General features: G+C 43.5%; 1 protein-coding gene across 1 annotated transcript; it reads left to right on the plus strand.

The window, feature by feature from the left end:
• The first annotated feature begins 1896 nt into the window (after positions 1 to 1896).
• TTC4 (tetratricopeptide repeat domain 4) lies at positions 1897 to 25492 on the plus strand. The gene is made up of 10 exons (XM_055402403.2): positions 1897 to 2078; positions 2618 to 2735; positions 3458 to 3619; positions 6992 to 7069; positions 8461 to 8585; positions 12316 to 12402; positions 14091 to 14308; positions 16122 to 16203; positions 22272 to 22354; positions 24428 to 25492. The coding sequence occupies exons 1-10, from the start codon at positions 1968 to 1970 to the stop codon at positions 24528 to 24530; spliced, it is 1167 nt and encodes a 388-aa protein (XP_055258378.2). The 5' UTR covers positions 1897 to 1967; the 3' UTR covers positions 24531 to 25492.
• The last annotated feature ends 1625 nt before the right edge of the window (positions 25493 to 27117 follow it).

A 27117-nucleotide genomic window follows, 5' to 3' on the forward strand; every position in this document is an offset into this window, starting at 1 on the left:
TCAATTTCTTAACCCAGCATCTCCTATCAATCCTTCACCTGGCAACCCAAGGCTTCCTAAGACAAATTTTCCCTTACATCTGTCAGTATCTCACCATCCTCTGCAGCATAAAGGGTGAAAGGACAGCCAGGCCCTATGACCCCCACCTACTTTGCTGACCTTCCTCTTAACTCAGCATGCAGGCTGTTGCCCACACCCATGTCTCTGTATGTGGACTTCCACTGCCTAAAATGCCCAACTTCATTCCAGCCCCTATCCATCTGCAGAGACCTTCCCCATCTGAGATCTTCATCACTTTCTCAATGAACCCTCCTCGAACCCCCCAAGCAACAGCCATTCCTCTGTTCCTCCACTGAGCAGGCTTGTGACCAGACTGGGTTTAGACTGGTCTGCTGTGTGCCTATCTTTCCTTCTAGACCAGGCTGTGAGCTCCTTAGACTGTGACATACAATGCAGGGCCCAGCAGGCATTTGCTGGGAACCCAGTGGTTGCAGCAAGGCACACCTGGCCCAGAGGCCTTGTTGCCATCTCAGCTGTGGGGGGCAGGGGTTTGTGCATGTGTGCTAAATCACTTCAGTCGACGTGTCTGACTCTTTCTGACCCCATGGACTGTAGCCTGCTAGGCCCCTCTGTCCATGGGATTCTCCAGGCAAAGATACTAGAGTGGGTTGCCCTTTCCTCCTCCAGAGGATCTTCCTGACCCAGGGATCAAACCTGCATCTCTTATGTCTTCTGCATTGGTAGGCGGGTTCTTTACTAGCCCACCACAGAATCCCAATCAGAAATAGTCTGATTACATCATTCCTTTTCTCAAAGCTCGCCAAAGGGTCCCACTGCATTGTGAGGAAAACCCAAACCCTCAGAATCACAGCTCATTATCTTTCCCACCTACCTGCTACTGTCTTTTCTGCACCTCGCACCTTTAGCCCTCTCTATTCCCTCCTCAGGGGATGCTCTTCCCCAGACACCCCCTGGCCACTTCCAAGCTTCTTCCTTTGCTTGAATGCCTGCCCACCCTGTTTAAAACTTTTCTCCCACAGTCCTTGCTACCACTTGACAAACTCCCGTATCTTGTTTATTGTCTGTCTCTCCCCTCTGCTTACTGCTTCCCTGGTGGCTCAGATAGAACAGAATGTCTGCAATGCAGTAGACCCAGGTTCAATCCCTGGGTCGGGAAGATCCCCTGGAGAAGGAAATGGCTACCCACTTCAGTATTATTGCCTGGAGAATTCCATGGATAGAGGAGCCTGGCAAGCCTAGTCCATGGGGTCCACAAAGCGTCGGACACCACTGAGTGACTAACATTTTCACGTTCTCCGCTCTACTTTACCAACTCCTAGAAGGCAGGGGGAGAAGGCAATGGCACCCCACTCCAGTACTCTTGCCTGGAAAATCCCATGGACGGAGGAGCCTGGTGGGCTGCAATCCATGGGGTCGCTAAGAGTCGGACACGACTGAACGACTTCACTTCCACTTTTCACGCATTGGAGAAGGAAATGACAACCCACTCCAGTGTTCTTGCCTGGAGAATCCCAGGGACGGGGGAGCCTGATGGGCTTCCGTCTATGGGGTCGCACAGAGTCGGACACGACTGAAGGGTCTTAGCAGTAGCAGCAGAGGGCAGGGATTTTACTTGCTTTGCCCAGCACTGTATACCCAGCGACTACAACAGGACTGGCACAAGAAAGGAGCTTAGAAACCGTGCTGACGGGTTAAACAAACGAGTGAATTAAGTGATAGTGCCCTGCCGCGGGTCGCTGGGCTCATCCACCGTCCGGAAAGGACCCGAAAGTGCGCGGGAGGGGCGCTTCACGCGGGAGGGGTGGAGTCGGGTCGGCCACGCCTCCAGCACGCCGGAAGCAGCGGGCCGGCGCCGCCCGGAAGATTGAGAGGGGGCGCCCGCGCCGCCGGAAGCTGCAGTGCGGTTCTGGACGTCCGGGCGGTGGCTGTATCGCCAGGAAGCAGAAATGGAGCCTGAGGACCACGGCGTCATTTTTGACGACGGCATGGAGTCGTTCTTGGAAAAGTTCCAGAGTCAGCCTTACCCTGGCGGCTTCCACGAGGACCAGTGGGAGGAGGTGGGCGGGCTCGGGGTCTCAGCATGCGTGGCCGTCGTCCCACCTCCTGGGGCCTCCCGGGCGCTGAGGCGCTTTTCCGCCAAGGTTTGGCGCGGATAGGTGGTTTCTCCTTGCGTGTTAAAAATCGGCCCCGACGCTTTGAGGGTCTTCTTAAGCTGACAGGATATTTAGGTGTTCAGGTTTTGGAGTCAGAAACTTGTGAGTGCACAGGTTATCTGAGACCGCCCCCTCATTTGTAAAATTCCTCCTAGGATGGTTGGCGAAGCTCAAGTGAGAGGGTGGGTGACCTGCCAGGAACAAACGAGCGCTCAGCTCGTTTGGTAGTTACTGCCGCTTCTGTAAGAATGTGAGAACTGAAGTGTCTTTAGGTATTCTGCACTCTTATTTTACAGGTGGGACACTGAGGCCGGGGAGGGAGAGATGTTATGAGGATTTGCAAATTATGAGTGAGAAAAAACTTTGATGTGAAGACCTGGAATTGGGTCTACTCAGTGGAAAATTGTATTCGTATAGTTCATTCTTCTCTTAACAACCTCCAGGAATTTGAAAAGATTCCTCTGTTTATGAAGAACTCGCCATCAGAAATTGATCCCCTGGAGAATCCTGACTTGGCCTGCCTGCAGTCAATTATTTTTGATGATGAGCGATCTCCAGAAGGTACCTTCAGTGACTCTCTAAGCTCCTCCATTAAATTGAGATAAAGTGTGAGTCAGAAAGGTTTTGATAGATGACAGAAGTAGTTAGCCCGAGCTAACTTGTCACTTTTTATTCCACATATACTTCTTTGTATACCTACTAAATACTGGGCACCGGGATACAGGAAAGAATGAGACTGCCCTCAAAGGTCACACTCCAGTGGATAGCTCAGCTGTCCTAAAGAATCAGGACAAACCTATGTAATAAGTGCCAAGGTGTTATAGGTGCTGTTGGAACACCAAAGGGGGGGGGGGTGTAGAAGGGCTTTCAATGGGTGGGAAATTTGAACGGAATTGTAGCAGGTTTGTAGGCTTTTGCCAAAGTGAGGAGGGGAATTTGCGTTCAAGGGACTCAAACAACATATTAAAAAACAGTAGTGTAATTTTCCCCCATTTCTTCTGTAATTAAAGCCTTCTCTTCAAGAGATAAGTATACTTTTTTCCTTTATGCTTTTTTTTGGTGTGTGTGAGCACTTAATAATCTTTCTAAGATATTTAGAATTGATTGTAGTTAAGTACATGTGACTTTATTTCTCCATAGTGATACCCAGTTTTATAGCATTCATTTTTGAGTTTTCTTTCCCTATTGGTTCTTTTTGGTTTGTCATTATTGTGTGATTTAGATTTTTAATGAGCTCTTTAAAAAATAGGGAATAGTGATTTTTTTCTTCTCTTTTTTTGCAGATCAGGCCAGGACTTACAAAGATGAGGGCAATGATTACTTTAAAGAAAAAGACTACAAGAAAGCTGTTACTTCATACACTGAAGGATTAAAGAAGAAATGTGCAGACCCTTATTTGAATGCTGTTCTTTATACCAATCGGGCAGCAGCACAATACTATCTGGGTAATTTATTCTATTATTTAGTACTTTCTAAAAGATTAACTTATGATAAAAAACTATTACATGATGGCTAGTGGGAAGGGTTTGAGAGTGTCAGAGGAAAAGGAGCTGTTTATCCCAGAAACCTACGATAGCTTACTTTAACTGAACAATGATCTTCCAGGTAGATTGGTGAAAAGGGATGTCAGATAGATTGTCTAATTCTTACTATTTGAGCCAAATGAGTAATATCAAATACCATAATACATGAGTTGGTATGGTCTGGAATTTTTGAGCCCAGATGCCTCTTCTCTCTCAAAAGTAAGTTGTTTTTCTGGCCTCCTCTCAAGGATGCTAGAAGGATTAAGGTGATAAAGTTCTTTGTGTGAGAGAAACTATATTTATCCAAGGGAGAATTTCTCAGTAGTCTGTGGGCGCTTTGAAGTAAAACAGTCCTTGGACAAGTAAAATTGGACAGTGCTGCTGCTTCATTGTTCTTGCCTGGAGAATCCCAGGGATGGGGGAGCCTGGTGGGCTTCCGTCTATGGGGTCACACAGAGTCGGACACGACTGAAGTGACTTAGCAGCAGCAGCAGCAGCTGCTTCATTGGAGATTTGCAGTGCACATTAGTATGTTAATACTGAGAAAACCTACAGCAGAGAACCTTATCCTGTGAGTCTCAGGTTTCGTGAGCCTCCTTTTCAAGTAACGCTTATTAACATGTAGGACTGTTCTGTAGACTTGACTTTGGGAAGCATTGATTAATTATTTGGGTGACATCATTGTTGGTATCTAATCTTAGAGCGTATTAAACCCTTGTTTCTTATCACACAGTTTTAGAGAGTACCTGGGAATGACTTCAACCTTTTCTGAGGGACTGGTAGACAATAAGCCTTAAAGTCTAGCTGGGATAGGTCTACTGGGACTCATCACCTTTGGAGCAGAGTTTCTTTCCGGTCATAATCTGCTCCAATTTTTTTCTTCTTTAGCCTGTTTCATTATAAAATTCTAAAAAGTAAGAGTGGTATAGAACTTTGGAGATTATTTGAGCCAGCCAGCCCCCTCATTTTACACAGGCCTAGAGAAGAACCCCTTTGGTTAGTGCCAGACTCTGGACTAGAAACCCAGTCTTCTTACTTCTGGAGGAATACATTTTCTTCATTCAGCGCACTGAGTTCTTGTTCTGTGCTAGGTACTGGCATCATAGAAATGAGTAAGACCTGACTTTTCCTTAAAGGAGTTTCATTCATTTACCTATCAAACAGTAAGTATAAGGCATTTACTGTGTGCTCAGCACTGCACTGTGAATAAGAGCTACATAGTTCCTTTCTTTGGAGAACTAAAGAATGTTATGTATAGGCTGAGTAAGACCAAAAGCACCTTGCAAGAAAAAAAAAACAAAATAGGTATTTGTGATACCAGAGGAGCAAATGCATAATAATCAAGAATTTCCTTAAATGATGTCACTGGTATGGCTTACAAAGCACTTTCACATTTTTTTATCCCTCTTGAGTTCATAGCAAATATGTATGGTAAGTAAGGTTAACAGCTTTATCCCTAGTTAACAGAGTAGGAAACTGTAGTAAAATGTAATAAATGTGTAAAATGAATTGCCTTAAGAGTATGCACTGCTGGGATTAGGATTCAGAGTCAAGTTTGACTCAGAATACACTGAACAAAAGACCCCTTTGTCCACTCTTACAGAGGTACCTGCTGCTGTTGATTCTTTAGTCCTGGGTACTTTGCGGGCTTTTCAGTACACTTGGTAGTTTTGAGTTTTCCCTCTGCTGGCTTAGACTTCAGTTGTCTCAAGCCTGATTAGTCATCTAGCTTGTGTCTCTTTGGTCTCCAGCTTTAAAATGTGTTCCATTTTCTCATGCTTGTCTCTGGATTAATGGCTTTTTTTTTTTTTTGGTCAAGTGACAGGGGTTGAAATGCATATGTTCAGTCTCTTACCTTTAAGCAGAAGTTTTTGGATTTCTCTATATGTATTTTTTCCACAGATAAGATGATGCTGTTCCAATTCTGTTTTCAGTTTTCACTTAATTTTATAACGTAAACAGTTTCACCTGTCATTGAATTATTTGTGAATACTGAAGTTGCATCATATAGACATAGCAGTGTTTACACTATATTTTTACTATACTGCTATTGTTGAGTATATAGCTGCTTTTAGGCTTTTTTAAGTAATGCAAAAATGAACAAAGTTAGTGATAAAATTTTTCCGATTGATTATTTAGCCTAAAGCAGGATTTGGCAGACTATGACTTAGGCCACATCTGGGTCCCTGATCTCCTGTGCGCTACAGGTGTTTTTTTAAAGGATTGTGAAACAAGAATGTATAACAGACCATATGTAGCCTGTAAAGTCTGAAATATTTACTGTATGGCCCGTTAGAGAAAAATTTTGCTGACCCCGGGCTAGAGCTTTAGAAGTGAAATTAATAAGTATATACTAAGCTGTTTGTAATACTCACAGTATAAACTAGAGAATGAAAGTCTACCTCTTGCCTCCTAGTTTGGATGACCAGTGTTCATGATTGCACATCTTTTTTTTTTCCTTTTTAATGCATTTACAAATATATATGTGTGTACATGTGCCTGTATATTTAGATTGGTTTGTTTATTTTATAAAGATAGGCTTCTATACACATTGACCCACCACTTAAAACAATGTAGCAAAGACATCCTATCATGCCTTTTACATACAGATCTATCTTACTCCTTAAATAGCTGTATTCAGTAGTATGGATTTACTATAATTTATTTCATCATTACTAAATTGAGGATATTTAGGTTATCTCTAGCTTTTCACAATTAAAAGTAATGCAGCAGCTCACATGCTTTTACATTTATCCTTGTAAATTTTTCCAAGCATTTTTTCTTTTTTTTGCAAGCCTTTTTAAGGATCAGTTCTTTGAGGAGTATTTTTGGGTTAAAGTGAATATACAGTATGCACGCCAATTTGCTCTCTTGGTTTACTCCCAGAGTGCCCTTTTACCATATCTTCACCAATATTGGGTATTACCTGTTTTTAATTTTCAGTTTCATGTTAATCTTAATTTCTCTAGTCATTAGTGATTTTGAGCAGTTTTCCATGTGCTTACTAGCCATTTATAGTTGTTCGGTAGGTTGCTTGCTATTATAAACATTTCTGAGGTGCTTGATGAGCATAGCTATTTTTTTTCTACAAGCAGTTGCTCTGATTTTGGTGATAAGACAGGGAGGCCTGGCGTGCTGCGATTCATGGGGTCGCAAAGAGTCGGACACAACTGAGTGACTGAACTGAACTGAACTAAAGATTGTCCAAGAGTGTTTTTATTTCTACATGTAAACTTTTGGAAATAATCTGATCTCAAAACTTGTTTTCTCGTTTACTGAATGGTGTTTTGTCAGGCAATTTTCGTTCTTCTCTCAGTGATGTGACGGCTGCCAGAAAGCTAAAACCTGGCCACCTCAAAGCAATAATAAGAGGTAAGTCCTGTAGAGCTGCAGTATGACTGTCACCATGGAAAAGTTGGATTGTGCAAAACCAGAAGTATTTTAAGTTTTGATATTAAGATGCTAAGATACTAATGAAGTTATCTTATTTTTGCAGTCTTGGTATTAAGTTGTTGGCAGCAACATGCATTTTTAAAAGAATTCTCCAGAGAATAATTCAACCCTCTGTGTTTTAAGTATTGGTAGAGAAATTGAAACTCCTCATTTTTAATTAATAAAGAATAAAATTAAAGTGGTTCTAAAAGCCACATTCTCATTTTTTTTCCAAATTAGCTGATTGAAAGACAAGATCTTCAAATGCCATGTTATTGTTAATTAAAAGATAAGTTATGGGATTTTTGCTGATAACTCTAATGTTGAGATGTTCCCAGATTATTTTTTCTCTCCTAGTCTGACCTTTGTATGTAATAATTTGCTTTTATTACTTGCATACTTACACCTTTTGTTTGAGAAGCTCAGTGGTGCTTTGTAAACTTTAATTTATTCATAACATTAATCTCTATATCCCCATGGACCAACTTAAAATGCTTTATTAAAATTATGCTTATGTAATCATGGTTAGGGAGTTTATATACATCTAGGCCCTTCAGCTATAGGGGAAGAAGATGGGCAAATAAATTGTGTATAGTCTTGTGGAATTTGCTACAGGCTGGAAGTCTGTAGCTTGCTTGAATTGTTTTTACCTTACTATGTGGCCTTGGCAACACACCCACTCTATCTCTGGAAGATGAGGTTGAATTCTATTGACATTTAAGTTTTTTAGTTCAGATGTATCTAAATTCTGTAGAAAGCCCATAGAGGCTAACTGAAGGAAAACACGATTGATTAAAGGAGAGGCAGCTTAAACTGGTAGCCATCAAGAACAGTTTTAGGCGATACCTAACATGTTTGGTTTTGCCTTAGCTTTTGTGAGTGACTGAGGCAAATTCTGCTTTCTCTCTTCATTTAAAGTCATCCGAGATGGACTTTATTCTTCTCCTTTATAGATGAGCAGCCTAAAGCTCAGGGATACTCAGTCCACTGTATAATGTTTATTTGGTTAATGACAGCTAGATTTCCAGCCCAGATCTCTCTGATTCCAAAGATCATGTTCTTTGCCACTAAGCTGTAGCCTTCCCTCCTTTAAGAGTCCTTGCTATCAGAAAGACTTAGAGTTTTGAGCTGAATGGGACCTAGAAACCTTTCTGATCTAAGACACAAGAAACAGTGTTCCTTGTCTGGGGGATGCACTAAAAGGGGCTTGATCATCCATTTTCCAGAACTTCAGGGTACTGGCTGGTAGCTGGTTGAAGTTGGGGGTCATGTGCAGGATCTCTGTTTCCATGCATCTTGTCCCGGGATACTAAGGGTGCTGGGTTCTACAGGTGCCTTTTGCCATTTGGAACTGAAAAACTATGTCGAGGCTGTGAACTGGTGCGATGAGGGGCTGCAGATAGATGCCACAGAGAAGAAGCTTCTGGACCTGAGGGCTAAAGCAGACAAGTTGAAGGTTGGTGGCAAAATTAATTAGCATCTCCTAGATTGCATCTTGGGTCATTGTAAACTTTTTCTTCTTTAAAACAAAACCCAGGGAATTCCCTGGTCGTCCAGTGGTTAGGACTTTGTGCTTTCACTGCTGAGGGCCCGGATTCAATCCCTGGTGGGGGAACTAAGATCCCACAAGTCATGCAGTGTGGCTGAAAAAAGAAGAAAACAACAACAGACACAACCCCAAATCAGTCCCTACCCGTGAGGCTCTGGAGGATACAGAGAAGTAAGTAATTATAACATGATAGAGGTAAGGAAAAATATATAGTACTTGATAAATTTGTGACTATTATGATTTGAATAAATAAACTGGTGGTACAGTCTAGTGTGCACACTGAATATAGCTATTGAAAGAGGCGGGAAAGACAGGTAAACACTTAAGATGTCAGGCCTCTGTCTGTCTGTTGTTGTTTAGTTGCTGAGTCCTGTCAATTCTTTTGCGACCCCATGGACTGTAGCCTGCCAGGCTCCTCTGTCCATGGGATTTCCCTGGCAAAAATACTGGACTGGCTTACCATTTCTTTTCCAGGGGAGTCTTCCCAACCAAGGGATCAAACCAGTGTCTCCTGCATTGGCAGGCAGGTTCTTTACCACTAAGCCATCACGGAAGCTCTAGGCTTCTATAATGCTGTGTAACTCCCAACATTAAGATATCTATAATTTGCTGATGAAATGTAACATTTCTGGTACATAACAGCAAAAGTGATGATAAAAACAATAGTAATAACAGACCATCACTACCAAAAAAACCCTCAACATTAGCACTTACTGTATGTATGTTCCAAGTCCTATTTAAAAATTTTACTTACATGAATCTGTCTAAATCACACATAGTCCTATAAGGTAGGCACTATTCTGGTTCACTTTCCACTACTGAGGAAGCTAAAGCAGAGAGATCAGAAAGTCACATAGCTGGTGAAGCTTGGCTTCAAAGTCAGGCAGTCTGGCTCCAGAGTCTACCTTCCTGGTCCTCTGCGATAGTGTCTCACATGTTTGTTCCATAACTAGACTTCAGTTCTCTTGATTCTTGGTCTAGGTCTCTCTCCACTGCTTACACTATGGAATAGGAATTTTCAGTACCATGGGAGCCTAGAGCTGGCCCTGAATAGGGATAAATTTTAGTCAGAAGTCATTCTGGTCATGTCTACAAAAGTAGAGGTATGGATCCACATGGTTCAGTAACAGAATTTTGAACCCAGGCAATTAGGTATGGCCAGAATTTCTAAAAGTGGCCTATACAGGAGAGAGTATCTAGAAGGCTACTGTGGAAGGCCATTGCCAAGCCTGTCTGCAGAAGAGCCCTTATTGGACCTAAATGGAAGCGTCTATGTCCTGCAGCACAGGTGTAATTAAAGGGAGATTTCAGGGCCCAAAAGCATAACCGAAATGAACCAAAGCCTTGTAGCAATCTGAGTAGTGGTTATGCGAAAATAATGGCTGAATCTCCTTAAGAACAGCAAGCTTGGTGGCATTTTACCTTGTCCTATCCCATTGCCTCTCTCCCAAGGTCCATAGTAGCTTTGAAAGCCAACAGCCCACAATTATGGTGAAAATGAACATCCTGGTAGCCACCAGAGGAGGCAGAACAGTATTAAGCCCCATTCCCAGAGGATTGTCATTTGACCATCTAGAAGACCCCACTCACAAGTTGTTTATATTTGAGGCATCTTGAAACTATCCCAGTATGAAAAGCTTTTTCACAGAGGGTTGGGATTGGAGACATTTGTTAAATATGATTTGAGGCAATTATGTAAGATTTCATCTGCCTGAGGCAGTGGAAAACAGTTGAGGCAAGTAATAGGCTTACCAGAAAACTTAAAAGGACAACTGGGGAATGAGATTCTGTAGGGTCTTTGAAAAGCTCCAATGTATTCCTGGGAATCTAGAAGGTCCTATATGAATGTTCTGAGCTATTGCCTTTGCTTCCCAAGTGGCTCAGTGGTAAAGCATCCACCCGCCAATGCAGGAGACACAGGGGACCTGCATTTGATCCCTGTGTCAGGAAGGTCCCCTGGAGGAGGAAATGGCAACCCACTCTAGTATTCTTGCCTGGAGAATCCCACAAACAGGAGCCTCGTGGACTCCATTCCATAAAGTCGCAAAGAGTAGGACACAACTGAAGCAACATAGCCTACAAAGGCAAAGAAACTGATACAATCTATTAGCAAAAGCAGTATTCCAGGAAAACTTTTTTCTGTCAATAGAGGAACTCAATCCTGTCCCATACTACTCTTAGTAATTTTAATTTAGTAAATTAAATTTACCTAATTCCAGCCTGTGTACAAAACTTCTTTTACAAGGTTTTCTTTTTCAAATGTCACAATTGTCTGTATCCATAGTTGCTTATTTTTCATCTAGAAACAGTCAGCTCTAGGACAAAACCATATGCTCTAGTTGCATGGGCTTCAGTAGTTGTGGCATGTGGGACCAGGGATCGACCCCATGTCCCCTGAATTGCCAGGTGGGTTCCCATCCACTATACCACCAGGGAAGTCTACCCTTACCTTTTCAGAGCAGTTGCTAGAGCTATCTGAGAAGCTGCCTCCCAGATTTAAGTCCTCGGCAAGTCTTGCAAATAAAATTCTCACCTTTTTAGGTTATGCTGTTTTTTTTTTTCAGTCAAGAATTGCTAACAAACTCTGCAACAGAAATAACATGAACTTGGTTGACCTGAGTACAATATGTAAGATATGTTTACATTGATTAAACCAACAAGCTTAAGCTAGCTTTATTATCAGATATAATTTAATATTGAATATTTCAGAGATCATGTGAATCTGAAATTCATTCTGGCCAGTTTCCATTATATTTAGAAAAAGTTAATTTTTGTTTACTTTTAAGTCAGTTAAATAGAGCTTTCTTATACATTTAATTTTGATAATATTTTCCATAGAGACATCTCATATGCATAATGTACACAGAGACGTACAAACAGATGAGACTGGAGATCTTTTAGCTTGAACATGTGCATGGTTTGCAAAGCCTGAAGTACTTACTGTCTGGCCCTTTACAGAAAAAGTTGGCCCCTATTAATCAAGTCCTGAGGGTTGGAGTAGAATCAGCTGGTTCTGGGCAGATTAGTAGGAAAAGGAAATTGAGTTATAGTTCTGCCAGATGAAGTGGACTAGTGATAGTTTTCTCTCATGAACTGGAATTGTGCAAAAGGCAGAGTCTGTGATAAGTTTTTGGCCAGGGCAGAGCCTCTGATATGTTCTTGGCCTGGGTTTTTCCCAGTGTGTTTTCCTGTACTCCATCCATAACAGAGAAGTTTGAATGCCTGGCTGGCCCTTATGTCAGTTCCTCTGCCAATATTGCCCTTTCTCTTTCATCTGGTTTCTGAATAAAGCCTACCTCCATGGGGCAGAATCAGTCAGTCACTCCCTCCTCTGTGTTTCATGGCACTCAGTTTGTACTACCAGGCTAACACTAGACCTTTTTATATGCCTGTCCCCCTCAGTAGACTATGAGTTCCTTGGGTAGGTTTTAACATTACTGCTGCCACTGGTCCTGGCACCCAGATATGTGCTTCTTAAATGTTTATTGAATTGAATCCAGCCACTGGTGTTCCTTGATATACAGGAGCCAGAGTTGAATGGAGACAAGAGATAGCTATTTAGGGTCAGGCTGGAGTAACAGAAGAGGAGAGGAGGCAAGTTCCCTAGAGGTGATGCATCTGAATTTTTCATTTTCAGCGAACTGAACAGAGGGATATAAGGAAAGCAAAGCTGAAAGAAAAGAAGAAGCAGGATCAGAATGAGGCTTTACTCCAGGCCATCAAGGTGAGTTCTCAAACTTTCTACCCTATGGTCTGCAGAATTCACTCATCATGAAGTTGATCGGGAACCTTTCTGGAGATGCTTTACGTGAATGAGTTGTTCATTTTCTTTCTGGTTTTGGTGAAGCAGTGTGACAAGTCAGACCCCCTGAGTTCAGTCAGCTGTCTCACTTGTATGCATGTGTTGGTTTCAGGTAACATACACTGAATAGTTGCTATGGGTTAATCATTATCTAATCTTCACAGAAGCCTTCTGAGGTGGGTCTTCTTGTTCTTTCTTATTCCACCCAATCTCAGAGAAACTTCACACAGCTGGTGTATGTCAGAGCCAGGTCCTTGCTCTTAGTCCCTGTGTTATACTGCATCCTGAGACAGTGATTTTAGGATGTAGCTTTCCTAACTATCACAATAACACAAAATTCTACCTCCCCTTCCCTCTCTTTCCTACATTGTAAGTAAATGTAGGAAATAATACAAATCTTGCTTTCATAAGTCACCTATTGAGCCTTGGCTTCACAGGGGAGGTAATACTGGTTATGAGTTTGGTTCTTGATTTCATTTTTTGTTGAGTTAAATTATGTACCTCCTTAAAATTATTTGTTGGCTTTGAGAACTTCACAGTACTAAGATGCACTCCACTAGTCCTGCCCTACAATAGAAAAATCTGTTAACATCTTAATAGATAACAGAAGGGAATAACTCCAGAGAGATTTAGTCATTTTCTAAAATGTAGAGTATTGGAATGGCTAGACATTGGCATACAGACATTATTTTGGTACTCTCCTTTAACTCTGTGTCTGAAACTTCAGTGTACTTGAGAACTACTCTAAAGAGTAATATACCCAAAGTTATATATATTGTATTTCAGTGGTTTAAAGCTGGGGTCAGCAAGCTGCAGCCAGTGGCTCATGGCCCTGCCTATTTGTGTCTTACCGATGACTGTTTTCACACTACAGTGGCAGAGTTGAGTAATATCCACAGCGACCATCTGGCCCACAAAACCTAAAATATTTCTTAATCTGACCCTTTCAGGGAAAGTTTGCAAACTCCTGGTGTAGGAGATACCATCAAGGTAGTTTTGATTACATGTCATTTTCCCTTGTGGGGTAGCCTTAGGAAACTCCCCCCAGCATACGCAAGAGGTGACTCTACCATTCAGACCTTTGATTCATCCTTATTTCTATGAGAGACTCAAGATTAAGTCAGTGTATGTATAATTTTTAGTATCCCACATCCCAGCCAAATTGAAAACATTCACCATTTTGTGCATGCCACTTGGTGCATTTTTTTCAATACCTTTGCCTATGCTGTTCCTTGGCTGTTCCCTGGGGTAGAATGCCCTTCCCACTCCCCCTGCACACCAGTTCTTCTGCCTTTCAGAGTCCTTGTTCAAGGCCTAGCATTCCCTAGTCACCTCTGGCCTCCAGGCTGAATTAATTATTCATGTTCCACAGCTTTACTTCTTCCCTTACATTGGACTTAATACCATGTCTCTAGTTCATGTCTGTGACAAGAGTCTTGCTTGTGGTAGATGGACAGCAAAAGGTGAGTTCAGCAGGTGTCAGGGATAATGAAGATGAATTGTGTATAGAGCTGGCCTTCACGGAGCTCATAATGTTAAGGTTTTCCCTGTTTTAGTGAAGTGAGTTTGCATCCTTCCCACATAAAATGTATGTTTTTGCTTTAACCCAGGCTAGGAACATCAGGCTAGTTGCTGAAGCTGCTGGAGAGGATGAAGACTCAGCCTCAGAAGGTCTCAGTGAGCTTGTCCTGTATGGGCTCAGCTCTGAGAACCCCTGTGGAACCAGGCTGAGTGTGGATGACGAGGGAAGACTGAGCTGGCCTGTGCTGTTTCTGTACCCTGAGTATGCCCAGTCGGACTTGGTCTCTGCTTTTCATGAGGACTCCAGGTAACTTCCTTCCCCTGGAGCCTTTTGTGGTGCTTGCTTGCTCTTCCTTGTTCTTTTGGCAGGATGAACAGGTAGAATTTTGGGTGAGGAGGGAAGAGAATAGTTTTAGAGAGTTTTATTACAGTCTGGCTTAGCATAATGTCTCTATGCCATAGCTGATTTCTCCTTTCACTAAGAAGCTTTGCAATGACAGACATGGCCTCACTCATACTAACACCACAGTACAGTGTTTGTCAAGCACTCATAGTTGTCTCTTGTGAGAGATGAAAGCATTGGCGGTAGTACATGAATAAAACTGAAGGGTATGTTTATTAGAAAACATATAACTAGTGATTTTAACATGTGATTTCATAGTTAATGGTTAGACTTTCTCAGTATAGGAATGTTGTTAATCCTGAGTCAGTTAAAGAGAATTATGGCTTAATGGGACAAATATTCAGCAATATGTGAACCGTGAACTTGCAGATGTTCAAGTTGGATTTAGAAAAGGCAGAGGAACCAGAGATCAAATTTCCAACATCCGCTGGACCATCGAAAAAGCAGGAGAGTTCAGAAAAACATCTATTTCTGCTTTATTGACTATGCCAAAGCCTTTGTGTGGATCACAATAAACTGGAACATTCTGAAAGAGATGGAAATACCATACCACCTGACCCGCCTCTTGGGAAACCTTTATGCAGGTCAGGAAGCAACAGTTAGAACTGGACATGGAACAACAGACTGGTTCCAAATAGGAAAAAGAGTACATCAAGGCTGTATATTGTCACCCTGCTTATTTAACTTATATGCAGAGTACATCATGAGGAACGCTGGGCTGGAAGAAGCACAAGCTGGAATCAAGATTGCTGGGAGAAATATCAATAACTTCAGATATGCAGATGACAGCACCCTTTTGCAAGAAAGTGAAGAAGAACTAAAGAGCCTCTTGATGAAAGTGAAAGAGGAGAGTGAAAAAGTTGGCTTAAAGCTCAACGTTCAGAAAACTGAGATCATGGCATCCGGTCCCATCACTTCATGGCAAATAGATGGGGAAACAGTAGCTGACTTTATTTTTCTGGTCTCCAAAATCACTGCGAATGGTGACTGCAGCCATGAAATTAAAAGACGCTTACTCCTTGGAAGGAAAGTTATGAGCAACCTAGACAGCATATTAAAAAGCAGAGACATTACTTTGCCAACAGAGGTTCATCTAGTCAGTGCTATGGTTTTTCCAGTAGTCATGTATGGATGTGAGAGTTGGACTGTGAAGAAAGCTGAGTGCTGAAGAATTGATGCTTTTGAACTGTGGTGTTGGAGAAGACTCTGGAGAGTCCCTTGGACTGCAAGGAGATCCAACCAGTCCATTGTAAAGGAGATAAATCCTGGGTATTCATTGGAAGGAGTGATGCTGAAGCTGAAACTCCAATACTTTGGCCACCTGATACGAAGAGCCAACTCATTTGAAAAGACCCTGCTGCTGGGAAAGATTGAGGGCAGGAGGAGAAGGGGACGACAGAGGATGAAATGGTTGGATGGCATCACCGACTCAATGGACGTAGGTTTGGGTGGACTCCGGGAGTTGGTGACGGACAGGAAGTCCTGGCGTGCTGCAGTTCATGGGGTTGCAAAGAGTCGGACATGACTGAGCGACTGAACTGAACTGAATAGGACAAGTGATCCACATATTTTGGGCACTGTTGTCAAAATGGATTAGGCCTGCATTTCATGATTTATACATTCTTGATATCTCCGTGAATTGGTGTCCAGGGGATGGGATGTGGGAAAACAGATTATGAGTTACTGATACCAGAAAGTACATGTTATATCTCCTTAGGTTTATTGATCATCTAATGGTGATGTTTGGTGAAACACCCTCTTGGGATTTGGAGCAAAAATACTGCCCTGATAATTTAGAGGTAAGAGAAGTTTTCTTTTGTTCCTCTATGGGAATTGGAGTTGGGGGAATCAGGGTGGAGCAAGGTTTCACTGCCTTTTTTTTTTTTTTTAAATTGTGGTAAAATATAAAAATCATAAAATTTACTATTTTAAACATTTCAAAGTGTACAGTTCAGTAACATTAAGTGCATCCACATTGTTGTACAGCCATCACCACTGTCTGCCTCCATTTTCATCATTCTGAACTGATGTTCAGGATCTCTCTTCCTCCTCTTTGTCTCTGATCTACTCCTCATGTAAGTGGAGTCATAGAGTCCTTTTTTATCTGGCTTAATTTACTTGGTGTAATGTCTTTAAGATTTATCATGCTGTAGCATGAGTCAGAATCTTACTCTTTTTAAGGCTGAATAACATTCCACTGTTGCAACTTTGAAAAAAAATCACAACTTACAGATTAAAGAAATTTGTCTTCAGTTTGAGGGTAAGATGTCAACTGATGCCCCATCACCTCTGTAGACTTGTCTGTTTGCTACACACAAGGACATTTTCTTTCATGATCCCAATAAATCATCAGAATCAGGAAATTAACTTCAATACACTAGTACCAGCTAATCCTCAGACTCCATTAGTTTTCACAGATTTTTTCCCCAGCCCCCAGCAACACTTTTTTTTTTGCACACACTACTAATTAAAATATTTTCTTTTAATTGAAGTATAGTTGATTTATAGTAGGGCTTCCCTGGTGGCTGAGAGGGTAAAGCGTCTGCCTGCAATGCAGGAGACCTGGGTTCAATCCCTGGGGCGGGAGGATCTCCTGGAGAAGGAAATGGCAACCCACTCCAGTACTCTTGCCTGGAAAATTCCATGGACAGAGAAGCCTGGTAGACTACAGTCCGTGGGATCGCAAAGAGTCGGACACAACTGAGCAACTTCACTGATTTATAGTACTGTGTTAGTTTCTCAAGTATTTGGTAAAGTGATTCAGTTATATTTTTCCAGATTATTTTCCATTATATGTTACTACGCGCTATTGAAAATAGTTGCCTGTACTATACAGTAAATCTCTCTTGCTTGTGTATTTTATGTATAGAAGTTTGTATCTGTTAACCCCATACTCCTAATTTATCCTCCACCTCTTTCCCCTTTGGTAATGATGTTTGTTTTCTGTGTCTGTGAGTCTCTATTTTACATGTAGATTCATTTTTAGTTTTAGTTTTTTATTTTCATTTTTTTGGCCACACCAAATGGTATGTGATATCTCAGGTCCCTGACCGTGGATTGAACCTGTGCCCCCTGCAGTGGAAGCACAGAGTCTTCCATTGTACCACTGGGGAAGTCCCTGTCTTATTTTTTAGATTCCACACATAATGATCCCATATAATGTTTTCTTTTGTCTGACTGACTTCACTAAGTGTAATATTTTCTGGGTCCATCCATATTGCTGCAAAAGGCATTTTTTTTTATGGCTGAGTAATATTCCATTGTGTATATGTATCACATCCTCTTAAGCCTATCATCTGTTGATGGGCACTTGGGTTATTTCCATTCTTGTAATGTGCTGCCTTGAACATTGGGATACATGTGTCTTTTCAAGTTCGAGTTTTCTCTGAATATATACCCAGTAGTGGGGTTGCTGGATGATATTGTGACTATTAGCTTTTTAAGGAACCGCCACACTGCTTTCCATAGTGGGTCCACCAGTTTACATTTACACCAACAGTGTAGGAGGGTTCCCTTTTCTCCACATCCTTTCCAGCATTTATTTGTAGACTTTTTAATGATGGCCATTCTGACTCGTGTGTGGTGTTACCTCACTGTGGTTTTTGATTTGCATTTTTTCAATAATTAGCAGTGTTGAGCATCATTTCATGTCTCTGTTGGCCACCTGTATGTTTTCTTTGGAGAAAAGTCAGTTGGGTCTTCTGCCCATTTTTGAGAGTTTTGATACGTGGATGTTGAATTTTGTCAAATGCTTTTGTGGTATCTGTTGAGATGATCACATAGCTTTTGTCTTTCCTTTTGTTAATGTGATACATCACACTGATTAATTGGTGTATATTGAACTGTCCTTGTGACCGTGGAGTGAATACAACTTGATCTTTTCTTCTTTATACTCCCTTCCCCCACATTTTGTAATTTTTATGTCCTATTTATTTTACATCTTCATGTTTTTCCTTTTGCTATTAATTATAGTTTTAATTGCTTTTCTGTATTCTTTGGTTTTATAATCTGTGTACTGGCTTATTTAAATGATCTTCTATCCTTTTATATATTTGCCTTTCCCATTGTGTTCTTCCTTTCCAATAGATTCTGCTGCTTTTTTATTTAGAGAAGACCTTTCAGTATTAAAGACCCTTAGTATTGCTGAATTCTTTTAGTTTTGCCTGTCTGAGAAATTATTTATCCTTCTTTCTATTGTAAATGATAGTTTTGCTGGGTAGGGTTGTGTATTTTTCCTCTTTAGGACTTTGACTGTATCGTGCCACTCTCTGAACTGTAGTGTTTCTGCAAACAAATCGGCTAATAGCCTTATGGGGGTTCCTCTTTAACTGACTCCTTGTCTTTCTTTCTCTTGCTGACTTTGGAATCTTCTTTTTAACTTTTGCTATTTTAATTATGCTGTATCTTGTTCTGTATCTATTCGGGTTCATCTTGTTTGGGACCGTCTGTGTTTCCTGTACCTGGATATCTATTTTTTTTGTTGGGTTTGGGAAGTCTTCTACCATAATTTCTACACATACATTTTTGGTCTCCTTTTTTCTCTCTCTTTGCTTTCTGGAACTCCTGTTGTGTGTAGGTGTGTAGGTTGGCATGCTTTATATTAATCTGTAGATCTCATATGTTGTTTTCTTTTTTTTTTTTATTTGTCTTTCTGTCTGCTGTTCTGATCAGGTGGTTTTCATTATTCTGTTTTCCAGATCACTTATTCGTTCTTCTGTGACATTTAGTCTACTATTCATTGCTTCTAAAGTTGGTTTCTATCTCAGCAGTTGAATTGTCTTAATTTCGATTGATTCATGTTTACAGTTCCTAGTCCTTTTTACAGTGATCAGCATTTTTCCTGATAATTTTTCTTAATTCCTTTAGCATTTTTATTACCTCCTTTTTGAACTTGAGGTCTAATAGACTGGAGAGGTCTGTTTCATTATTTGTTCTTTCAGGGGAATTCTGTTCTAACTGTGAGAAGTTTGTCTGCTTTTTCATTTTACTTCACTTTCACGGTCTCTAAATGTATGAAAACAGTTACCTATTGTGGTCTTAAAAAAGCATCCCTGCTCAGAATGTGTCCAGTATTTTTGGTGTGAGGGCTGTTTTGGGTATGGATGCCAGCCGCATCTTTCTTGAGTGTGCTGTCATTCCCTTGATGGGGGTGTGGTTGGTGGTGTGTGTCTAGAGCCTGCCTTGGATGTGAGGTGGGGCCTCCTCTCTGCTCCATGGCTTACTGGGCAAGGTCTGCTCCCCCTTGTTGGGGTAGAAGCCACGAGGGTTAGGATGGATCAGGCTTTGTTGCCCTTCAGTGTGTGCCCTGCCCCAAAGAAGGTGGTTGCTGAAGCAAGAGTAGTCCATGCAGTCTCGGTGAACTTGAGCGCCGCCACGGTTCCCCTCAGAAGCAGCCCAAGGTCGCATCCTTTTCTCTGTTGTGATTTTCCCAGATCTAGTGCAAGGCTGTGGTGTGGAGTAGGCTGGAGTTGAGGGTCAGGGCATTGTGGCTGCAGGAATTGAGGTGGCTGTGGTGCCACCTGGGACCTGGGCTGCCTCTGTGGTAGACCTCTCCCAGGACCTGCCCACTCTGGATCTGACAGTAGGTTGCCGTGTGGAGTGGGCAGAACTAGGCTGCTTCCATTGGGAAACCATCCCTGCAGATACCCATGCAGGTCCTGACCGCCTAGCCACTGTGTGTTCTTGCAGCACTGCCCAGTGCATGTGCTGACAGTGTCTGCTGTAGCTAGACTTGCCCCTGCTGTTTGGTACTGACAATGGATTCGGTATCTCCCCCAAGTCACAGCCCAGGCCCTCCAGCCTGTCTCTGTGTAGCTAGATCAAGTCCTTTCCCAGGGCCTGTCTGGCTGAGATTCAGTGCTTACCTGCCGTATGCCCTTGTGATGCCTGGTGCATATGCTGACATGTCTGCCCTGTTTGACCCACCACCCTGGTGTGTACACTGACACTGGTTTCTGTGGTTCTACTCAGACCACATCACCCTAGTCTTATCTGCACAGCTCGACTGAAGCTTTGCCCTAGTCTCATACCAGGCTGTGGTGTGGGGTGAGTGGGGCTGGGATATTGGTCCTTTGGATTGGGAAGTGCCTATAGAGGTGGCAGCCTCCAGTGCAGGTCTCTCTCGGTCCTGATTGTCAGCAGGCCAGCACATGCGCTTACTTGTACAGTCTGGGCTTCTCTCTTGTGTCAGTGGATTTCCCAGCTGGCACGCAGGCTCCTCAGGGTGAGGGTCCATCCATGTGGACTTCTCTTCATTACAGATCCCTTCCAGTGGTGCTAGTCCCAGCCTGATGCTTTTATTTTTGCCCTGTCCTACCTGATTATGTGGAGATCTTTCTTGCAGGTATGGTTGTATAGGAGATCTTCTGCCAGTTTCTAGTTAGTTTTCTGTGGGAATTGTTCTACATGTAGATGTGTTTTTGATGTTAGTGTGTGTGGGAGTGAGCTTCATATCTTCCTGTTTCACCATCTTAATCCCCTCCACCAGTCACCAGTAGTGTTCTTTATAGCAGAAGGAATCCCACATAGTATTGTATGTAGTGCTCAGGTCCCTTTAGTCTCCTTTGGGCTACAGAAGATTTTCAGTCTATTGTCAACTTTCTTGATCTTACCACTTTTGCAGGTTACAAACCAGTTATTTTGTGGAAAGTGTGGGTTTGTCTTGTGTGTCTTTGTGACCTAGATTATGTGTATTTGCAATCTGTCAGACATCATAATTTCAAATGTCCCATTACTGATGATGTTCACTTTACACTTGACTGGGGTAGGGGTATACAAGCTTCTGTACTGCATAAAGTTACTCATTTCCCCTTTGTAGTTAGTATTTTATAGGGAGGTACTTGGAAATGATACAGATATTTTCTTGTTCATCAAACTGTCATTTATGTCAGTGGATTTATGGTTTCTTATTTTATTGAGTTATATTATGCTCAAGGTGTCTCGGATTTGGTTAGTGGGAATTCCTTCAAATTTGCTTCTGTGTCCTTCGGACTTGTTCCCATTTTTAAAGCACTTCCTTGCTTTGTGTTACAAGGTGTTTGAGGCTCAAATTGTGCTTTTTTTTGCCTTAGGTCTAGAATCAGCCATTTTTCCCATGGAGCTTTGGTTCTTTTTAGCATAAAATAGTATTTAGTAGTCAAGATCTGTGTAGTAGCTATACTCATAAGTACAGGGATGAGGGGAGGAGGATGCTCACTGCTCCATTGGCATGCATGTGTGTATAAAAACGTGAGCTGTAACTGGTATCTTCAATTCTAATCCAATACCAACTCTTTCTCTATTTTTGCAGTGGCTTCTGTTATTATTAATATATTTGTTTGATCAATCACCCTGTATTTAATTCCCCTCCCGTCACCACCAGTATCCCCTCTCCCATGGGAAACCTTCCCCACCTCACTTGGACTGACTCCCCGCATCAGCTTGCTGCCCCAGTATGGTGACCTCCTCATTCTACATATGCTGATGCCCTGCACTGCTCAACCATCTGCATGAATGTCTTTCTTATCCAGCGTGGGTCCTCATTCCCCTCAGCAGGCCTCCCCCTGCCACGAGTGGCTGCCCTTCTCACCCTGCTCGGCTGGCCGGTCCCCAGTGAGAATGCACATCTCCACTGGACAGGCTTTGACACCTACCCAGGGCTTTCTCCTGTGTGGACATCTCTCTTCCTCTGCTCTGGGCCACTGCTGCTTCCTTTCACCATATCTAATGGCTCTACGACTGAATTGTTAGGGAAGGAAGGCTCAGGCCTGAATTTGAGTCTCAACAGTTGCCATCTCTTACACATTTCCCCAGATTTGGCCTCTGCATGCCTAGTGTCGCTGAAGCCCTTTACTGGTGTCTGACTTCTGCTCCTCTGTTTATCCTACAGGTCTACTTTGAGAATGAGGACAGGGCAGAACTATACTGCGTGCCTCCCAGGAGCACCCTGCTGCAGGTGCTGCAGCACCCCAGGTGAGTCACCTTCATGGGGCTGAGTGGACCAGGAAGGATGCTCAGGCACCATCCCAGGGACACAGCCAGGTTCTTGTTTCACTGCTGAGCACGGGCCTTGTACTCCCCTCCTTTCTGCCATGGATGCAAAATTGTGAGACAGCAACCCATGGAGACTGGCCCAGGCTTTTGGCCAAACAGGTTGCAGTGTGCTGACTCAGCCCATTGCACCACAGCCGTGACATCCTCAGGGGGAAGTGAATGGGGCTGGTTGGAAAAAAACTGCTGCCTGGCTTTTGTCCCAAAGACAGCTGGGATGGTCCTCCTATTCCTGATTGTGCCTGTGTCCCTTGATGTTGTTGTATGGAAAGAGCATTGGCTTTTGGAGTCAGACACCATCATTTAGTGGCTGTGTCCCCCTGAGCCCATACTGCCTCCCTGGGGCTGTTGGCTCGTCTCTAAAATGAGGATAATAACTCTTGACTACACATTTCTCTGGTAGGAGAGAGAGTAAGAGTCAGTGCTCTGACACACTGTAAGGGGCTGTCTACTGTGAGAGGGCACCTTGGTTAGTTGCAGTGGGAGCCGGTTGGATTTGGCAGTTGTCTCTTAGCTTTGGGGGTTCCTGGACTATAAGGTTATGCCCTCAATAGCTTTATAGTTGACCCTTGGGCCACTTTTCCCTGAGCTTTGAGCAAAGCAAATGTCTTGGATTTAGGCAGAGTCCATTGTGCTAAGGGTGGTGGTTGGGTTGGAAATGAGGCTGGAGGACCATGTTAGGACTGTGTGTGGCAGCCTTGAATGCTCTAGGGAGCAAGAATCCTGACGATGGTGTGTGGAGCCCTAGAGGGCGTTTAGGTAAAATTTGCCAAGTAGCGTACAGATCTTAAGTGTACTGTTCAGTGGTGAGACGTGAAGTAGGGGTGGATTGCAGTTTAGGAGGTGGATTGGGATGGGAGTTGGTGATGTGTTGACTGACTCAGTGAGAGTGTCTAGCTGGTCTTGATGCTCCTGCTTTGGCCTGGCAGGCAGGAGGTGAGGATTTCTTCAGATATGATTGATGACTTCTCTTGGCAGCATTTTTTTTTCCTAGCCCTAAATTACCCTTCTAGTTTACAGACACATTTTTAGCTCTTCTTTTTCTCAATTGTTAGCAAGTTATCCATCATTCTTTAAAGGCCTGAGATCTACTCTACCTTATCTCCCAGGAAATGCAGAGAAATCTTAAATATAAAGCAGACTGATTGATGGAGGAAAACCAATTTCATGCTTCTGAGAAAGTATAAATACATTGGAAGTCATTATTTTTTAAATGATTAGCATAGGCAAGAGACTACCCAGCACAGAGTAACTTCAGACCAGCAGCATCAAACTCTGAACTAGGTGCAGGGCCATGATACAGGCTCCTCTGCCCAGATCCAAGCCCACAGGGTGGTGCAGAAACCCCTGGACCTGAGTCCAAGACCTTGCCTGCTGTCCAGCATGCCTGCTCCATTTGCTTTATGCCCAGCAACAGCAAAAATTCTAGTGACGCACACCTCCTGGCTTTTTCTACCCCATGCCCATCAGGACCCCTTGTCCAATTAATGCAAGCTGAGACATGACAGCTGCCAGAAATCTTGCCTGATTTCCCTTTCCTGTAGAGGAATTATGTCTCTTTGGGCTAAATAACACTGTACCTCAAAAACGCTTCTACAATTGTGCCTCGCTGTCATTATTTATCTCCCTTCCTGAAGACAGTGATGGTGGCTTTTGTTTGTTGTTTAATCTGTTTTTTTCAGCACAAGGCCTGGCTTACCCTGGGCACGTACTGTTGAATGAAGGAATGAAAGCATGTTCTTATTTCATGTTTAGCCATAAACATACGTGATGCTCGAGGACCAAGAGGACTGGCCCAAAGGTTCTGGCTAGGTTCTCAGGGGGAGGGGTTCATGCTAATCTGCAGACCCATAAACAACCAAGCAAATAAATGTGCTAAACTTGCATTTTAATGTTGACTCACATCTAAAGGTTCACCTTGACTATTGTTGGGAAAGTCCATGGATGGTTAAATTGCAATTCAATTATCCCTCTCTTTTGTTGTGTTCACTGCAGGTACTTTGTCAAAGCCCTGACACCAACATTTTTGGTCTGTGTGGGATCCTCTGGCTTTTGTAGGAATTATCTCCGGGGGAAAAAGGTGCGCCAGGTAAAGTGACTGGGCCATGCTGTGGGAGCCAGGCTTCCTGGACCTCCTCCCTCCTCGAACCCAGCACTTTATTCCCATCACCCCAGGGACAGGCCTTCCCTGCATCATGGTTGGGGAGGGGCTGCTGCCTTCTTGAACTTCAGCCTCTCTGGTCAGACCGCTGAGTTTTCACAGGCCTTCACTTTCCTCTCTTGCTACTGAACTCTGTGCCTTGGCTTATGACATCCTTGGACTCACTGTGAGTTGTGTTAACCACCAGCCTCCAGCTCTGACCTGAAGACTCATAATCCAGTGACATGGTTCTGCAGCTGTGTACCTCTCACTGCACACATACACAACCACACGTGTAATTATAAGGTGTTAATGCTTAGAGGTCCTTCATGAGCACAGAAGCCTGCTCTGTTGGGATCTTGTAGATGCCTTGGGGTGAGACGGGGCCAGGGAAGCCAGGTCCTATTTCTCCATCTTTTATAAAGACCTGCAAATTGAGGGTCCTCTAGAACCCCTAAAAAGTTTGCCATGTTTCCTGATCTTTGCAGTATGGAGACCTGTGACAGACAGTACATCAGTTTTCACATTTGTTTAGAATTTTACGCCTTTTAAGCTGGAAAATCTTTTTGCACGTTGAGTCACTGTCATTTATTGTATTTTTGTCTACAGTTATTAGCTTTCTCCTTCCTAGAGGATTTTATATGTCCTTACCTTGCATTTGCCCACCCCGTCCCCCAGTGAGGAGGGTGCGTCCCTTCTCCTGATGCAAAGGGATGTGAGTGGACATGTCTAGGCAGAGCTTGCAGAGCATGGCGCGGTGGGCTCATGCTCTTCCCTCTGCCTGGGAATGTATTTCCCAGGGTGGGGCTGTTCCTTCAGCTGGATGCTAAAACACATGGAGCAGAGCTGAAGCAACTGGCCTGCAGCCATTGACAGTGACATAAATGAAAAATAAATATTTGTTGTAGTATTAATAATAAGCACTGAGATTTGGGAGTTGTTTGTTACTATAGCAAAGCTACCTAATACATCATTAAACTGAAACCAGCTGCTCTACTTAAGATCAACTAACTTAGGGTTTTCTGCTGTGCGTGCTGTCATCTATGAAGGGCAATTTGCTGTGGAATGTTTACAAAGAACCAGGCAGCTTTCCTTCTAAGTGCAGGTCCCTGCTTGTGGCTATAGAGCCGAAGTCCAGCTTTCGTCATGAGTCTGGCTTAGGCCACGCAGGCCAGCCTCTCTTATTTCCCAGCTAGATTCTGTGCCCTTCCAGACAGCAAGGCCTGTCCCAGCCTTGCTCCACTGCAGTGGCTATGATGGGCAGCCAGGGTGAGCGCAGGAGTGTGGGGCAAGGGCCCTGAGCACGCCCCTCCCATGGGGTGGGGCCTGTGGGGCTTGGGGCAGGCGGCCCTCTTGTGAAGTGGATGGGCATAGTGGGGCCTGTGGGCCTTGCCCTCACCTGGTGCCTGCGTGGCCACTTGCCCATGCCTGGGATTCCAGCAGAGCCGAATCAGAGCTTCCCACAAGGACTTAACCCTCCTCCACCTCATCTTACAGGTGAGGAAACATAGGCTCAGAGGAAGGGCAAGGCTGAGGAGCCAGCATCTTTGGCATCCCCACCTTGAGGCAGAGCCTTTCCCACCATCCCAGGGACCCTTCTTCTCACAAGACTAGAGTGCAGCCCTTCTCAGGGCAAAGGGTCAGGGATGGAGGTGGGCCTCCCCAACCTGTCTGGTTCCCTCCGTGGATTTAGAGTGTCAGCTGGAGAACTTGGTGGGGGACAAAAACCCCCTGATGAAAGACTTCTGGAGGTGCACAAGGGCAGGGAGAGATGATAAATGGCTGTCAACATGGGGAGCAAGCACTGTGCAAACCCTCACCCTAAGCCACGTTCGCAGTTACAGGATCCCAAGTTTATAAATAAGATGGAGGCACACAGTCTCACCAGTGAGTATCAGACCTGGGATCTCAACCCAAGCATCTCACTCCAGAGCATGCCTGCCTCCTTAAGTTTCCTATCCTTCTGTTGGCTTTACCAACATTTAATGGGCACCCACCAACGGCAACCAACATTTAATGGGCACCCACCAAGGGCAACCAACCTAGACAGCATGTTAAAAAGCAGAGACATTACTTTGCCAACAAAGGTCCATCTAGTCAAGGCTGTGGATTTTCCAGTAGTCATGTGTGGATGTGAGAGTTGGACTATAAAGAAAGCTGATGCTGAAGAATTGATTTTGAACTGGGGTGCTGGAGAAGACTCTTGAGAGTCCCTTGGACTGCAAGGAGATCCAACCAGTCCATCCTAAAGGAAATCAGTCCTGAATATTCACTGGAAGGACTGATGCTGAAGCTGAAACGCCAATACTTTGGCCACCTGATGGGAAGAACTGACAGATCCTGATGCTGGGAAAGCCTGAAGGTGGGAGGAGAAGGGGACGACAGAGGATGAGATGGCTGGATGGCATCACCAACTCAATGGACGTGAGTGAGTTTTGAGTAAATTCTGGGAATTGGTGATGGACAGGGAGGCCTGGTGTGCTGCAGTCAATGGGATCATAAAGAGTTGGACACAACTGAGCGACTGGACTGAACTGAACCACGG

This window comes from Moschus berezovskii, chromosome 4, assembly GCF_049115385.1.
Source record: "Moschus berezovskii isolate FMDL1 chromosome 4, NW_MosBer_1.0, whole genome shotgun sequence".
NCBI classification, from domain to species: domain Eukaryota; kingdom Metazoa; phylum Chordata; class Mammalia; order Artiodactyla; family Moschidae; genus Moschus; species Moschus berezovskii.

Bases quoted from the DNA above. Each gene is read 5' to 3' on its own strand.
- TTC4 (XM_055402403.2), top strand. From the start codon at position 1,968: ATGGAGCCTGAGGACCACGGCGTCATTTTTGACGACGGCATGGAGTCG. The intron at 2,736-3,457 runs GTACCTTCAGTG...CTTTTTTTGCAG, and splicing joins TGATGAGCGATCTCCAGAAG to ATCAGGCCAGGACTTACAAA. The intron at 14,309-16,121 runs GTAACTTCCTTC...ATATCTCCTTAG, and splicing joins GCTTTTCATGAGGACTCCAG to GTTTATTGATCATCTAATGG.